The sequence below is a fragment of the Tursiops truncatus genome, chromosome 20, assembly GCF_011762595.2.
Source record: "Tursiops truncatus isolate mTurTru1 chromosome 20, mTurTru1.mat.Y, whole genome shotgun sequence".
NCBI classification, from domain to species: Eukaryota; Metazoa; Chordata; class Mammalia; order Artiodactyla; family Delphinidae; genus Tursiops; species Tursiops truncatus.
Genome location: NC_047053.1, coordinates 13,346,451 through 13,362,698, shown reverse-complemented (window position 1 = coordinate 13,362,698; position 16,248 = coordinate 13,346,451). Strand labels below are relative to the sequence as shown.

At 55.3% G+C, this 16,248-nt stretch overlaps 1 protein-coding gene across 10 annotated transcripts in view; it reads left to right on the top strand.

Moving 5' to 3' along the window:
- RPH3AL (rabphilin 3A like (without C2 domains)) overlaps window positions 1–6,002 on the top strand; it is a 169,876-nt gene extending 163,874 nt beyond the window's left edge. For 2 of the 10 annotated variants that reach the window (XR_012328447.1, XR_012328448.1), the window contains exons 10-12: window positions 5–326; window positions 1,288–1,410; window positions 2,295–6,001. Coding sequence is in view for 1 of the 10 variants with exons in the window: in XM_073797260.1 (XP_073653361.1) it covers window positions 1–137 (137 nt within the window). In the remaining 9 variants the exon portion in view is untranslated. The other 8 variants (XR_012328446.1, XR_012328444.1, XR_012328445.1 and 5 more) reach the window with 7 other exon arrangements.
- The last annotated feature ends 10,246 nt before the right edge of the window (window positions 6,003–16,248 follow it).

The following is a 16,248-nucleotide window of genomic DNA, read 5'->3' as shown; positions in this document are numbered from 1 at the left end:
GCAGCTACTACAGGATGTGCTCCAGCCAAACAAGGGAGAAAACCAGGACACAGGAACACAGGAAACTGAGGATCCAACAGAGGAGAGGGGCAAAGACAGTCCCCAGGATGTTGGCAGTGGCTGTGTGTGTGGGCTAGAGGCCAAGGCCAGCCAGCCCAGATTGGAGCATGAGGGCAGGAGAGATACCCAAGGATGTACAAACAGGATAAGAAGCATACCTGTGTTGGAGAGATTGAATATGATATCATGATATTCTATATCATGACATATAATATATAAAACTGAAAAATCAAGAAGTAGAATCAGCATGAGATTTCAGTACAAAGGTAAACACCAGCAGACATGGCTGAGTTCTAAGTGTTGCCTAGAGAGGGACTTGGGTTGGGGATGGGGGGGGGGGGCGGGAGATTGCTGCCCTATGTTATAAACTTTATAGTACAGTTTTTAACTTTGTACCAAATTATATTTCTAACAATGGAATTTTTTGTGGAAAAATATGTATCAAACAGGATAAACTCGTGGGATGTGGGTGAGAGCCCCGGAGCCATAGCAGGAAAGTAAGATAAAGAGGCGATGAGGACCTGCCTGGCAGAGAAAATGCAGCTCCAGAGGTCCCTGTATCCAAATGCCCAGCCTGTAAGGGGCTGTTGCCTCTGCCTCCCGGCTCTCAGGAACCTCTGTGCTGGGACCGACACCCCCTTTAGACTCCTCAGACCTGATGTAGCACAAGCCACCACACTCAGCTCCCACTAGAACCCCGTGCCTGGACCAGACCTAGTTTAGGAGAAGGACTCAATCCTTACAGCCTCCAGGGGGAATTCCAAGTGTGTTTCCTAGAGATGTGTCCCAGGGTTGATGGGGCTCTGAAGCAGTTTCATCATGTGTTAACCCCGGAAGCTTTCAGCTTTAGGGCAGAGATGGGATGCAGATACCCCCACCAGGGTCTGGGAGCTGCCAGGAGTCAAGGGTTCTTGATGGCGGTTCTGGGAACCAAGAAATCCTTGCTTTCTGAGTCTCAAGCATCCAACTTACCAATTAACTTTTGAACCTGAGACTCTCGCAGTTAGGGATGGAGGATGTTCTGTGTCATCTGTAAAAATCATGGAGTGCAGAAACGACTTGATCTGTCCCAAATGTTGGATAACCCAAGTAGTCCCTAAAAGAGACCACATGAACTTTGGATACCTGATTTTGAATCCCAGCTCTACTACTTAGCACCTGAAATGATGGGTACTTCTCTGTCTCAGCTTCCTCATCTGTAAAATGGGGATAATACTTCCTTCACAGGATTGTTGTGGAAATTAAAAACTCGAAAGCACCTGTAAAACTCCAACCACTGCTATTAGTCATGACTCCCGTAGGATTCAGATGTGGCCCTTGCCTCAAGAGTTGTTTAGATGACGTAAGAAGGTAAGTGCAGTGGCTGCATGGAGCCCGGGACACAGCAGATGGTCATGCGCTTCCCCTCGGGGAATAATGGTTCATCTATCCAGCGTTGACTGGGCAGCTGCTGAAGTGTCAAGTGCAGTGTTAGAGGCTGAGGTTCAGTAGTGGCCCCCACCCTTCTGCAGCATCGAAGTCACCCGGTGGGCTTGTTAAAACACAGGTCACTGGGCCTCACCCCAGAGCTTCTGGCTTAGAGGTCCAGGGTGGGGCTGAGAACATGCATTTCAAGTTCCCAGGCGATGCTGATGCTCCCCATCGGGAGACCAACTTTTTTTTTTTTTTTGGCTGCATTGGGTCTTCGTTGCTGTGCGCGGGCTTTCTCTAGTTGCGGCGAGCGGGAGCTACTCTTTGTTGTGGTGTGCGGGCTTCTCATTGCGGTGGCTTCTCTTGTTGCAGAGCACGGGCTCTAGGTGCGCGGGCTTCAGTAGTTGCGGCATGCAGGCTCAGTAGTTGTGGCTCGTGGGCTCTAGAGTGCGGGCTCAGTAGTTGCGGCTCACGGGCTTAGTTGCTTCGCAACACGTGGGATCTTCCCAGACCAGGGATTGAACCCATGTCCCCTGCATTGGCAGGCAGATTATTATCATTATTATTTTAATTTCTTTGGTTGCGTTGGGTCTTCGTTGCTGCATGCGGGCTTCCTCTAGTTGCATTGAGCGGTGGCTTCTCTTATTGCGGATCACAGGCTCTAGGCGCACGGGCCTCAGTAGTTGCAGCACACGAGCTCAGTAGTTGCGGCTCGCGGGCTCTAGAGCGCAGGCTCAGTAGTTGTGGCGCACGGGCTTAGTTGCTCCGCAGCATGTGGGATCTTCCCGGACCAGGGCTCAAACCCGTGTCCCCTGCACTGGCAGGCGGATTCTTGACCACTGCGCCACCAGGGAAGTGCAGGAGACCAACTTTGAAGACCCATGGATCTAGTGGAACCAGTTTACTTGTGTCTCCCTGGACTGACACCCCTAGACCGACCCAGGCAGGGGAGCGGCGGGCGGGTGATGAGGACCGGGCTGGCGGAGAAAACACAGCACCCCACTGGACGAGGAGACAAGCCTGGGACCGAGTCCTGCTGCCACATGCCACCCCTGGACAGAGGCCCCGCCCCCGGCTGTTCCTTAGCCCTGAAGCAAAGAGCGTCCACAGGCCCAGCAGGTGAGAGTGACTTCCACCCACAAAGAAGGGGGCTGGCACGTTTCCCAAAGGAGAAAACGCCCACTTTCTGGCATCACATCCCTAGGTTCCCAGAAGCCTGAAATCTCTATCTCTTCCTGTTCCTGCCTCTCCGGTGAACTGTCTCTGACGTGTTCTCCCCGAGTGCCGAGCCGGGGAGCAGCAGGCAGTGGAGAGGAGAGCTGCCCGGCTGGAGGCCCATCAGGGACCCCAGGCGGTGCCCTCCCTCGCTTCCCTCACAGCTCCCGCCTCCTCACACCACTTTGTTTGCCGACAACAAACAGAGCCCTCAATTCCACTGAGCCAGGGCCCGGGAGAGATGAAGCGTTTTGCTGTGTAATAATCGTCACGGCCAACATCTGTTGAGTCAGGCACCTGCTGCCTGCTTTAGGGATCCTCACCCACCTATGCAGCAGATACTTCTAACGTTCCCATTTTACAGAAGAGGAAACTGAGGCCCAGGGAGGTCAAGAGTGCCTGTATCTGAATGCAGAGCAGTCAGATGCCAAAGACCATGCTGGGTTGAGCAGGGGGGGCGGTCTGGTGAGAACAAATCAGGCTTCAGTGCGGCGATGGAGGTATGTGCAGGCAGAGAAAGACACAGATCATAATGTCTAGATGAGTAGGATAAAGTCAGCCCCTTGTCCCACTGGGGTATTTTCCTTCTGCCAATTAACACACGAGAATAAAGTTCAGTCACTACACAGAGATTTTGTCCCCATGTGGGACGCTGTCTCATGCCCCGTGAGGCTGAGCACACGCCATGCTCTCCTGAGTCCTCCCTTATCGGGAGACCCAGGGTAGGGTCAGGGAAGCAGTTGTCTTTTCAGGCCTGTATGAGCAGGAGGATTTGCCTTAGAGGGTTTCCAGGAGCTTCCATCAATCAAACAGCCTCTCAGCAGCTTTGGAGCCAGAGCCTGTCTCTGGACTGACCTGCAACTCCTCCCGGGGCTGTGGGAGCTGCACCTGAACATGACCCCTGAACTCCAGGACTGGGAGCTGCAATCCCACAGCCCCCAACCCATCTCAGCTGTCAAACCTCCACAGCTGTCTTGTCTTCCCACGCCACCTGCCCCTCTTTCCTTTATTCTCTTTATTTTTTTTATTGGGGTAAAATACACGTAACATACATTTTAACCATTTTTAAGTGTACGGCTCAGTGGCATTAAATCCGTTCACTTTGTCGTGCAGCCATGACCACCATCATCCCCAGAGCGTCCTCATCGTCCCGGAGTGAGCCCTGTGCCCGTTAAACACTAACTCCCCATTCCTCCCTCCCCACCCCCAGGCACGCCCGCTCTACTCTCTGTCTCTATAACTTAACTACTCTAGGTACCTCATGTAAGTGGACTCATACAGTGTTTGTTCTTTTGTGTCTGACTTATTTCACTTAGCCTAGTGTTCTCAAGGTCCATCCATGTTGTAGCCTGTGTCAGAATTTCATTCCATTTTATGGCTGAATAATATTCCACTGGGTAGATCACATGGTTTCTCCATTCATCTGTTGATGGTCATTTGTGTTTTTTCCACCTTTTGGCTATTGTGAGTAAGACTGTTATGAACATTGATACACAAGCATCTGTTCGAGACCCTGCTTTTAATTCCTTTGGGTGTATTGCTGGATTACGTGGCATTGCTAGATTAGGTGGTAGTTCTACACTTAACTGTTTAAGGGATCACCACTGTTTTCCACGGCAGCGGCACCATTTTCTATTCCCACCAGCAGCGCACGAGGCTCTGCCTTTCCTTCTAATGCAGGATGCTGTCCTGCATCTCTCTGCCCCCTGTGGCTCATGGCATGGGGAACAGCAGTCACCCAGGGACCTCAGCAGCTCCCTCGATGGCTGGAGCCTGACTGGCCTCCATGCTGGCCTCACGGGCACATGCACAAGCTGTACAGTCACACAGGGCCTCACACTCAGGTTCAGGCTCTGCTGTCACTGTCTCGAAGTTCTCAGTCACGTTGAACAGGGGGCCCCACGTTTTCACTTTGCCCTGGGCCCCACAAATTATGCAGCTGGTCCTGGCCGGCCTGGCTGTTCTTTCTGTGTGCAGACCCAGACCCACAGTCAGGGCCTGACGGGGAGGATCCTCACACGGTCTGCTGAGGGGCGGCCAGGGGACACCGGTTGTCTGGCCCTGCTGCCAGCCCATCTATGAGATGAGACAACTGGACTAAATAGTTTTCTAATTTTGTTCTCCTGAGGTCCCTTGGGAGGGGGTGGAGAGATGGGAAGTCCCAGGGGCAGGGGTGGGACCCATCCCCACCCCTACTGCCAACAGAGGGGCTCCCTTTGACCTGATCTCTCTATGTGGTTCTGCAGCAGGAAGGAAGCCTCTGGAAACTGACCAAGCTGTCTGGATCCTCCACCCCAGGCCGCCCCAGCCCTGTGCTCTGCCCCCAGGGAGGGAGAGAAGCCTCCGGCATAAGGAGACCAGGTGGAGAGCCCCGCAGTGGGAGAGGTGGCCCAGGCACCAGCCAGAAATGCACTGGGAGGGGCCCTTGCCAGGGGAGATGGACAGCACGCACACGCACACACACACAGAAAGATCCGACCGTTTACAAAACGTGTGACGAGTCGTTTCAAATTGCTCATCTGCAGGGCCAGCAAAGGCTCTTCTGCACACGGGAGGGATGAGACTAAAGGAAAACCTGGCACTGGCCTTGCCCAGACACACACTGGCAGAGCCCCCCGCAAGGCTGTCCCCTGCAGTGAAGGGCCTCGGTGCTCTAGTGTCCTTGTCCCTGTCCCTTCACCGGCAGCTGACCAGGGGTCCGACCTGCATGCGCCCAGCCCCGCCCCCCAGGTTGCCTTGTACAGAAAGCCAGGGAGAGCCTGGCGGCTCGTCAGTACCAGGAGATGGGGAGGGGAGAGGCGGTGGGAGCTGGAAGAACCCTGGGAGACCTGGACAAGCTGCCCCCAAGGCCTCACCGAGACAGGCCAAGCTCTGAGCTCTTTGATGCAGACCGCAGGATGTCTGCAGCTGCTTCAGTGCCAATTACTGGAGAAATAATTCAGCGTGCTCACCCCCTGCCTCTCAGCAGACACTCTTTGGGGACATTTTAAATCTGACTGGACCTGCTGAGCAGCTTCTCCACCTCTCTGCCCAGGGGAAGAGGGAACCTAAAGCTGGGCTTGTCATCCCTGCCCCCTGCCCGAGGCAGAGCCTGCTCAGATCAGCACCCTGCGTGCCTGCCGCCTGGGCACTGCCTCTAGATGAGTTGCAGCTGAGCTGGGCTCCCTAGAGTCCGTCCCCCCACCCCTACCCCCACCCCCATCTCCTTAAAGGCAGGGTCATGTCTACTGCATCTTTGAGTCCCTTATGAGCTGTCAAGAAATATTGCTGGGTGGAGAGATGGGTAAACGGGGAGGGAGGTGGATAAGTGGGCGGACAGGGTGGAGGGAGGGAGGCAGGGAGAGAGGAAGGGAAGGATGGAGGGAGGAAGGGGGAGAGAGGGTGGGACGGGGGAGGAAGGGAAGGATGGAGGGAGGGAGGGAGGCAGGGAGAGAGGAAGGGAAGGATGGAGGGAGGAAGGGGGAGGGGGGAGGGAGGGAGGAAGGGAAGGATGGAGGGAGGGAGGGAGGCAGGGAGAGAGGAAGGGAAGGATGGAGGGAGGAAGGGGGGAGGGAGGGAGGAAGGGAAGGATGGAGGGAGGGAGGGAGGGGTGGATGGGTGGAGTGTTGGGCAGATGGATGGAAAGATAAGTGAATGATTATTGTGTGTGGACCAGTGTACTGAAAGACAAGAGAGGATGGACAGAAGGATGGACTGCTGTCCTGAGGGAGGACGGATGGATGGATGGATAGAAACACTCTGAAGTCCAGGGCCCGTCTGTTCTCCATCCCTAGGGAAAGGCCAGCAGATCAGGAGCCTATACTTTCCACAAGCTGTGGGGTCCCCTGCCTGGGGCTCACTCAGTTCCAAGCAGCTGCTAGGCTCCCAGGGAAGAGCCGATGTTGAGACAAACCCGGGCTGCTGAGGACCCGGCCTTTGGAGCCTCCATTAGTGCCCTGCCCGGGCGCCAGGCCTCCAGGCCCCAAAGCAGCTGCTGCCTGGGGTGTGGCAGGAGCAAGTCCGGCTGCCCATCTGGCTGCACCCCTCTCCTCACTGTCCTGACTCTGCTGCCTCCAGAGCGCGTGGGTACAGACAGGTTGCCTTTGCCAGCAGGAGCCTCGGTTTCCCCATTAAATAAAAGGTTGAACCAGCTGTGCTCCAGGGTCTTCTGGCCCCGAAGGTGGTGACTTTGTAGCTCCGGGGTGAGAGCCAGCCTGGGGCAGGTGTCACCTGGGAAGGAGGGCTCCCTCAATGGTAGCAGCTCCGCTACAGGGGCTGGGGCGCCAGGAGGGAAATCGGTGGGAGCCCAAGAGCATTGTCTCTGAAAGAGCCAGGGAAGGGAGCCCTGCACAGCCAGGAACAGATCCGCAGTGTGGCCTTTCCCCACTCTGAGGTCCTTCCCAGTCTAAACAGATCATTCAACACAGTTCATGTGCAACACCTGCTGTTATCTGAATGCTTGGCCCCACCATTCTTGGGGAAGGAACTGTCTTTGTTTAGGAAAATACTCTTTTTTTTTTTTCGCGGTATGTGGGCCTCTCACTGTCGTGGCCTCTCCCGTTGCGGAGCACAGGCTCTGGACGCGCAGGCTCAGCGGCCATGGCTCACGGGCCCAGCCGCTCTGCGGAATGTGGGATCTTCCCGGACCGGGGCACGAACCCGTGTCCCCTGCATCGGCAGGCGGACTCTCAACCACTGCGCCACCAGGGCAGCCCGGAAAATACTTTCTAAGGCTGATTGTGGATGATCCTGAGAACATAGTCTAACCGGGGCCCAAGGCCCCAGAAGAGAGAGAAATGAGCAGGAGTTTAGAGGAAGGAAGAGAGGTCAGAGAGCGATGCCAGAGAGAGAGGGTGAGGCTGGGGATCCCTGAGTGAAGCCACCCCTGCCCCCCCACATGGCCACACGCCCCCAAGGGGGCCGAAGGACTGGCCTGTCTTGTTCCCTGTGATGCTGTTTGCTCTGCAGTGATATAAGCCACTCCCACCCCACCTGAAACATTCACAGTGTCACCTGCACACCCACGTACCTTGTGGAAATGGATTTGGGGGAAGAAGGGACTGAATTTCACATCTGAATCTCTGTGGTTCAGAATCTTAGTATGGAAATGATATCCAGTCCGCAATATGGAGTCAACCCGGCCAAAGCAAAACCCCTGAGCCAGAGGTGATGCAAACACCCCAGGTTTTGCAGAAACCTTAGCAAAGGCTTCAGCCTTTCCCAGAGCACCTAAGTGGACTTTGAAGGCTCCGCCGCTGGATCTGAAGAGCATGGAGACCGCAGCCAGGATGACCACCCATCCCAGTGTCCCCACACCTAAGGGATTGCCCAGGATGCAGGACTTTTGGTGTCAAAGCCTGGAAAGGTCCCAGGCACACCGGGAAGGGTTGCTCACCGTAAACAGCTGACATCTGGGTCCCACGGACCACACTGGATGCTAGACTAAGCCCCTCACACACTTCACCCCCATTAGTCCTGACGACAGTGGGAGGCAGACATATTCCTCCCACTTCTCAGATGAGGAAACCGAGGCTGGGAAAGGTAAAGCCACTTGCACGAGATAACACAGCTAGCACGTGGCAGAGCGAGGATTTGAAGCCCAGCCCCCAACTCTGAAGCTCGTGCTCATCTACGTGGTCCCCTGAGGATTCTCAGCTTGTCGAAAACTGAACTCAGCATCCTCGAGCAGCCTTACTCTGTGCCCTGGTCCGGGGCATGGGTCTAGAGTCCTCTAGTTTTCTGGAACCACCCCCCTTCCTGCCAATGGCTTCGCCTTCCTTCGGCCCCCTGGCTGTGGGTCCCAGCAGGCCTCTGCCGTCCACACCCATCAGCCCAGCAGAGCCCTGTGGAACTCCACCACACACCCTCCTCTGGAGTCAGAAGAAACAAAAATGCCCCCTCCTTCCTGCCCTGGTTTTTATCAGCCCCCCTCCCCACTGTGTTCCATGCCCTGCCCCCCATCTGCTGGCAGTACCTCCCTCATCCGCTCCTAGGAGGGAAGCGGTATTTCCCGCCCAGCCCAGGGATTTCCAAGCTGGGAATTCAAACAGTGCAGCGTGGAACAGGCTCAAACAGAGTCAGCTAATGGAAATAACAAGATGAAAAATTATTCCAGGGAAAGACCAATTTTCCTTATACCCTGCTTGACTCAGAAAACACTGTGATTGCAGTAGAAATTGGAGGTGTCAGAGCTGGTATCTGGGGAAAGAGAAGTGAAAGCATTCTGCTTGCCACACTGTCCGCGCAGCCCCAGGGGTGAGAGAGAATGTGAGGTTAATCCCAGGCCTGGCGCACAGCTGGGCCCAAGCAGGTGTGTCCTCCCTAGAAGCCCCAGGTGGCAGGACTTGCCACCAGCTGGCTGAAGAGTCAAGGGCAGAAAGCCCAGGCCCTGGAGTCAGACAAAGCTGTGTTCTTTTTCCAGCTCTGGCATCCGCTGGCTGTGTGACCTTAGGCAAGTAACTTAACCTCTCTGAGACTCAGTCTCCTGAAGATAACAGTAGAGGGGATTACACGAAGTAATGCATGACACCTGCTCGGACTGGTGCCTCAGTCATGATAACAGCGGTAAATGCCCTGCCTCGCCTGCTCTCTCTGGCTGCGCTCACTCCACATGGTCAGTGGGGGGACAGAAGAGCTCCCAGTCTCCAGGTGCAAGCACCAGCAGGGGAGGCTGGGAAATGCAGTTGGACAGATGACCCTGGAACCATCTGAGGTACCAGGCCCGTGCCAGGAGGCAGCTCCCCCAGGTAAGCTCCGGCCCCTGCACAGCACTGCTAATTTGGCAGGGGGAGGGGGAGGGCTGTCTGACCCCACCTCCCACCCAGCCCAGGCACTCACCCTGTGGTGTTCTCCACTCTCTCGGAAGCTTCCAGACAGCTGAAGTTTATCCTTTCCCTTGTCTGTTTGGTTTCGGTTTTGTGCTTGCCTTTTAGCCACTTTCGTGGAAATCTTTCTGAGGTGTATTAGGAGCACCCCTTTTTTTTCCAGGTCAACATATAGTGTCTTGTAAACTTTGCTTGACTACTCAGGGTGCTGTGGACGTGAGGAGATCCCTTGGCCCCCGGTACTAAATGGCCCCAGTATACTGAGCCGCTGCCTTGCCCTAAACAGACCTGCCCCAGACAGCCCTGCCGGCCTCCTTTCCAACCTCCTGCCCGCTGCACCGGGGGCGCCACGGTAGCTGGTGGAAGGGAGGTAAACAAGCTTTACCAAACCATTGTTCTTAATTTCCATTAAGGCCAAAGCTTGGACTTCAAGCTGAGCTCTGTTCTAAAGACATTTTTTTTTTTTACTGCTCAGAGGTCTTTGATTCTTCACTTCCCAGGAACTGGCCGAGTTCCCAGGTTGAAGTTGCCTTGAAGTTTGATGACTAAAGAAGAAAAAAGTTTTCCTCTATTTTGTTGTTAGCTCGATCCAGAGTTTGAGCTGGTAGCGTCAAGATTTTAAACACCCTGGACAGGACTTCCTCAACTAGAGTGTTCTGGCAAATGCAAATATGAAACTGGAGAGGACTGTCACAGAAGGAGAAGTCCCAGCTCCAGGCTGAGGTGGGCCGAGCGGTGGGTACCCTGAAGAGGCCCAAACTTTCGGGGCTCCATCAACCAGAAACCTAAACCTCCCCCAGATTTGGGGGCTGGCAGGCAGCTGCTCACATTTTTATCTAGCCAAATAAGAATATAAAACCATTTCAGAATATAAACTCTCATTTCAGAAAAGAAAGGAAAAAGAATCAAGAAAAGACCATCTTTTTTGAATTAAGGGAATTTAACGTGAAAAAGTAACTACATCATCCTCTGTTTTTCCCGTTTTGCCACAGCTGGGTAAAAACCTCATCACGAACCTGTCAGCTTACCAGCTTTTGCAAGTCACCAGGCAGGACCGAGGCCTGGGGGCTGGATGCCAGAACTCACTGTGCTGTTGCATGGGTTGGGGGGCTGGGTATTCCCCGTGCCAGGTGGAGCAGACACACAGCAGCCCGGGTTTGCATCCGGAGCCCACCTCTTGTTAGCTGTGGGGTCCTGCAGAAGGCCCCCAGTGCCTGGGTGTCCCCGTGTTTGAAATGGCAGTGGTCGCCGTGCACGCCCCACAGACCTGCGCCGAGGCCCTATGTCTGGCACACAGCGCGTGCTCACTCAGTGTTTGTCTCGCTTTTTCAGCGGGGCTCCCATGCCCCTCGCGTGTCTGTGCAGGTTCAAATGAGTCCAGGGACAGGAACGATCTTTGGGGACAGGAAGCATCTAGGCCAGTGAGCAGAGACACGGTGGATTCGGCTCCTGGCAGCACAGGAGCCGGGCGGGCCCTGGGCTCCAGCAGCTCCGTGAAGTCCCCGGAGATCACGCCCAGCTCCGTTTCCCTGGAGCTGAGACTTTAGTTAGCAAAGACCCTCAGCAGACACCGGGGACAGGAGAGGGGGCTATGGGAACGGAGGCCCAGCCCCCCCGCAGGGAGGGGCCCTGCCCCTGATGGAGCGTTTCCCAGGTCTGGACCCTGACACAGGGGCCACCGAGGGACCCGGCAAGGCTGAATCCCCCACTCCACACACACACACACACACACACACACTCTGACATTCTCTTCACTTTGAGCACAAGGGGCCTCTGAACACTGACTCTGGTCAGTGAGTGTGTGCAGCTGTGCGTATGCACCTGGGTGGATGTGCACCCGTACAGGTGTGTGCAGCACTCTGTGCGCATGTGCGGCTGTGTCAGTGTGTTTGTGGGTACATGCACGAATTTAGAAGTCGGTTCTGACATCTCTCTCTCCTTTTCCACCCAGCCTCCCCCTCCTTTCCCTCCCTTTTCCCTTTTCTGTAATGAAAAGAGAAAAGCAGCAGAGGGGACCAGAAAAGGGGGAGCCTGGGAGTCACACAGACCCGGATCCGAATCCCAGCTCTGCCAGTTCCCACCCCGGGAACATCGAGCAAGTCACTTGGCCCCTCTGAGCTGCAGTGTCTCATCTGTGTGATGAAAGTGTTCGCCCAACGTAGCTTATAGTAGGAAAAATGCGGAATTCAGAGCACCGGGGAATGGAACTGCTCTGCAGCCTCTGGGCTCAGATGGCTGGGTTCCTGGCCCGTTCCATCGGTTTCTCACAGAGGGACCTTGGGTGGTTCCTCACCGTCTCTGAACTCATTTTACAGAGGTTCTGCAAGGGTTAAATGAGTGACATAGGTAACGCTCTTAGAACACATGGCACGTAGTAGGAGCTTTATAGAGGGCAGATATTAAAATGTGTATCAAAAAGCATTTAGAGGGCTTCCCTGGTGGCACAGTGGTTAAGAATCCGCCTGCCAATGCAGGGGACACGGGTTCAAGCCCTGGTCCGGGAAGATCCCACATGCCGCGGAGCAACTAAGCCCATGAGCCACATCTATTGAGCCCACGTGCCGCAATTACTGAAGCCCGCATGCCTGGAGCCCATGCTCCACAACAAGAGAAGCCACCTGAGCGCCAAAACGAAGAGTAGCCCCCACTCGCCGCAACTAGAGAAAGCCCGCGTGCAGCAACGAAGACCCCAACACAGCCCAAAATGAAAACAAACAAATAAATTTATTTTTTTTTAAAGCGTTTAGAGGAAAAGAGAGAAAACAAGAAAGCATTTAGACTTTTTTGGAGGGATGGAAACGTTCTGAAATTGGACTGTGCAGATGGTTGCGCAACTCTGTAAATTTACTCAAAACCATTAAATCGTACACTTGAAACCGTTGAATTTTATGGTATATAAATTATACCTCCATAAAGCTGTTTTTTGGTAAAGCATTTAGAGATGCGTGAAGAAGCAAGTTGCAGAATAATACACCCAGTATCGCTGCCACTTGTGAAAAGTTTTAAACTATATAAAACAGTGTTTCTCTAATACGAGTATGCATAGGAAGAACATCAGAGCCTGGAACGATGTGTCATAACTATGCTCGCCCGCTGAGTGGATGGGACTCAGGAAGGGAAATTTTTGTCTGTAGTGTTTTATTGTATTTATATATTTAAAAGACCAGGAAACCTAGGCAATGGTGTAGTAAAAATCAGAATTTGTAGGGGGCAAGGGAAGCGTGGAATGAGAGAGACACAGCATGGGCAGCTCGGGCAGGGGCGGATCGTAACTCCCTGCTTCATGACTTCTGTGATGAAATGGTGGTGATTACACTGGTGTTTGCTTTAGAACTATTCATTACACTGTGCATCTGCGCTTTATGCAATTTTCTGTTATAGTTCACATTTTTTAAGCTAAAAAAAGTCTCTCAGAAAAGAGGAACATGTTGATTTTTGGTGGGTATGTTTTGGGATTTGATATGGCAACCTCTATACTCTTGCATATTGCAATTCAAAATAAGTCAAACAAAATAATGACCTGCCTGGCAGAATGGGGTGAAGGTTGTATAAGGTCATTGGCCATACTCTGAGGTGCCTGGGGGTACAGGGAGAGGGAGGGCATTGTCCTCCTTCCTCAGTCAGGGTGTCCCTGGGGTTGCCTTGGCTGTCCGCGTCCCCATAGGAGCTGGGCTGAAGCAGCCCGTCCGCCTGCCCACCAGGCTCCCAGACGTCCAGAGCATCAGGCAGACATTTGGTGGAGGAGCCTCAGACAGCCTCCCTGATTTATCAGGCTCTCCACGTCTCTGGCTGATGGATGACCCTCTGCTCTCCCTCCCTCCTCCCTCTGGACGCTGCTGTCTCCAAGGCCACCGCCCGCCCAGGGTGGGAGCTTGTGCCGGCAGGGAGAAGCCGGGCAGGCTGGCGAGGCCTCTGCTGGCCTGGCCTCCCTCCTTCCACAGCTGCCCTGCCTGTAACCCCAAGGTTCTCCCCAACAACCTCGGCTGGTTCTGGTTGGCCCGGCTGCCAAAGTGCTTGATTCTTTCCTTCAGCCACTGTGAATTGAGCGCCTGCCGGCTATGGGCCAGGCACTGTGCTGGGTCCCTACCTCCAATGAGCTCACCCACAATGAACAGTAAACAGGACCGGAACTCAGCTGGCTTGTTCGGGTCGTCAGGCCTCTCGAGGAGATGGCCTTGTGCTGAAATCTAAGAGGTGGGAATGAGCCCCCCGTGAGATGATGTGGTACAAGGATATTTTGGAGGAGTTGCTGGCTAGTGCAAAGGCCCTGAGGCAGACCTAGGCTTGCATCAGTGGGCCTGGGCAGAGGAGGGTAGGATGAAGGAAAGGAAATGGATTCCTCTGGAGGACTAAGTGTCCTCTGCCACAGCCTTGTGGGAAGGGGTCAAGTTCCAGTCACCACCAGGGCCACCAGAACCCCGGCAGGGCCCAGGGAGCAGGAAAACCCCACCGGCGTATCTGGGATGTGCTTCAAGTCCCGAGCTGGAGGCTGCGCCCAAAGGATCCCGCGTGGCAGGAGAGGGTAAAGCCACCCTCTTTGTCCCCAGGACAGTGGCTGGCACAGAGCCACGAGCCCTGGCTTGCCTCAGAGGTACTGAGCAACCTTGGACAGGTCAGGTCACCTCTCTGGGCCTAGGTTTCCATGTTAACAAACATTGGCTGTGTTGTGGAAGGCTGCCTGCCCCCCAGCTTCTGAACTCTGGGACCCTGGGCGATTCCCGGCCCGCCCTGGGCCTGCAGCCTGGGCTCCCGGGGGTGAGTCCTGGGAAAGCCCCCGGGGCTCCGAAGGCATGTCAACTCTGAGCGCACAGCTTGAGGGTCAGAAAGACGGAGCCGTCCCTCGAGGCCCTCAAGAAACTCGGGGAGCGGGGGAGACAGACGCTGGAACAAGTCACGGAAAGTGAGATGAGCGCTGTAATGAGGCACAGACCCAGCCACGAGGGGGCGTCGTGAAAAGAATTCCTGGCCTCGGAGGAACAGCACCCGAGCATCGGGGCCGCGCAGGTATGTGCGGTGGGCGGGGGACGGCGGGGGGCAGCAAGCAGAGGTGGAGTAGCCCGGCTGGGCGATGGGTGTGTTTGGGCACCGGGCTGGCAGTGCGAGGGGAGGCTGGAGGAGCTGTGAGGACCCTGCACCGTCCTGGAGTCTTTGACTCTAAATGAGGACGCAGCGAAGTGCTCACACACTCACCCAGGAGGCAGGGGAGCCCTCGGGAAAGCAGCCCCCCGGGAGGGGGGCGGTGTAAGGCTCAGCAGGGCCATCAGGCCTCCACTCCCAGCCCCTGTAGGGCCCCGCTTCACAGCCCGAGCTGCAGCCTGCGCAACCGCCAGCCGTTCTGCCGCGACCCCTTTCTCCTCCATCCGCCCCCTTTGCTGACCTAACTCAGCCTTCACGTTTCAGGACTGAGGCCAAGGCCTTGCCTCCCGCGCGGGCCGGCCGGTCGCTGGGGATCTAGAGCTGGGGGCAGGGCGGGTAGGGCTGCCACGCTGCTAACCTGACTCAGACCCTGGGCTCTCCAGTGAGGTAGACGGTGAACACCAAGGCCTGGCCCCGTGGGAGCGTAGGCCCCTGGGCCGTTGCCCTGTGTGTGTGTGTGTGTGTGTGTGTGTGTGTGTGTGTGCGCGGGGGGACGAGCCAGCCCAGAGCTAGCAGGTGCCACGAGGATGCCAAGCAAACCTCAGACAGGCGCGCCCCGCCCTGCAACGCACCTGCGCAGAGCTGTGTTCTGTCATCTTCGGCTTCAACGTGTAGCAGACTTGGCTGGTTGATGGGGGCTGGGAGAACCGTGATGTCAGCCACGTGTTAGCTCTGCCTCTTTCTGGTTGTGAGACCCTGGGCAATTGACTTAACCTTATTTACTTAATGAAAACAATTTTATTGTAATAATTATATGTTTATTTCAATGTGCAGTAGAGAAGTATAAACAGTGCGTCAATTCCCATCCCAGATATTATGGTTAGGACAGAGCTCACCTGGGTATTTAAAGCGTTTTTTAATGCACGCTGATTTAAAGTAAATAATAACTCAGGTCCCAGTTGAGAAGCTGGTGCATAAGTGACCGAGGTTGGGGAACGCCAGGTTGCAGGGTGTCCTCTCTTTGGCTGTGCTTTGGGCTTTTGCTGGGGGCTTGGGACCCTCAGAGGTTTTCAGGTGGAAATGCAGGGACCAGCAGGCGAGGGTGTCTGCAGCAGCCGGGAGACTAAAGGAAGCTGCTCCGCCCCGTGAACCAGGTCTTCCTTCTCTGGTGTCTGATCCCCCCACCCTGCCTGGGCTGCAGACGTGATTTAGGAAGTAGCGCGGCGACACAGGGCACGGCAGGGCCCAGGGTGTGACCATGGGAAGTGGTGGCTGACGTGAAACCCTTGGGAGGGAGGTTGCTGGTGGAGGGGTACCGAGCCGGGCTGTCGTGTTGAGGGGAGAATGGCACGGAGTGGGTGGGCGCCAGGGCACAACACGTTGGCAGAACATTAGAAGGATCTGGGGAGACTCCAGTGCCAAGGCATGGAGGAGGGCCAAGCTGGGCGAAATGGTGGGAGAGGCCCAGGTCATCAGAGGTCTTGTTTACAGAGAAGCAGGGATCTGCGAGCCACGGGGACAGGGCTGAGAGGCAAGCAGCAGTGGAAGGAAGCGTGGGGCTGGGGAACCTCAGAGCTGCATGTGACACCCAGGCCACCAAGTTCATGGGACCAGAGTCTTGATGGGGAGTTAGGCAGTGCTCAGCCAAGGTGAGGCCTCAGGAGCTGGCGTCTCTGGCTTCTGG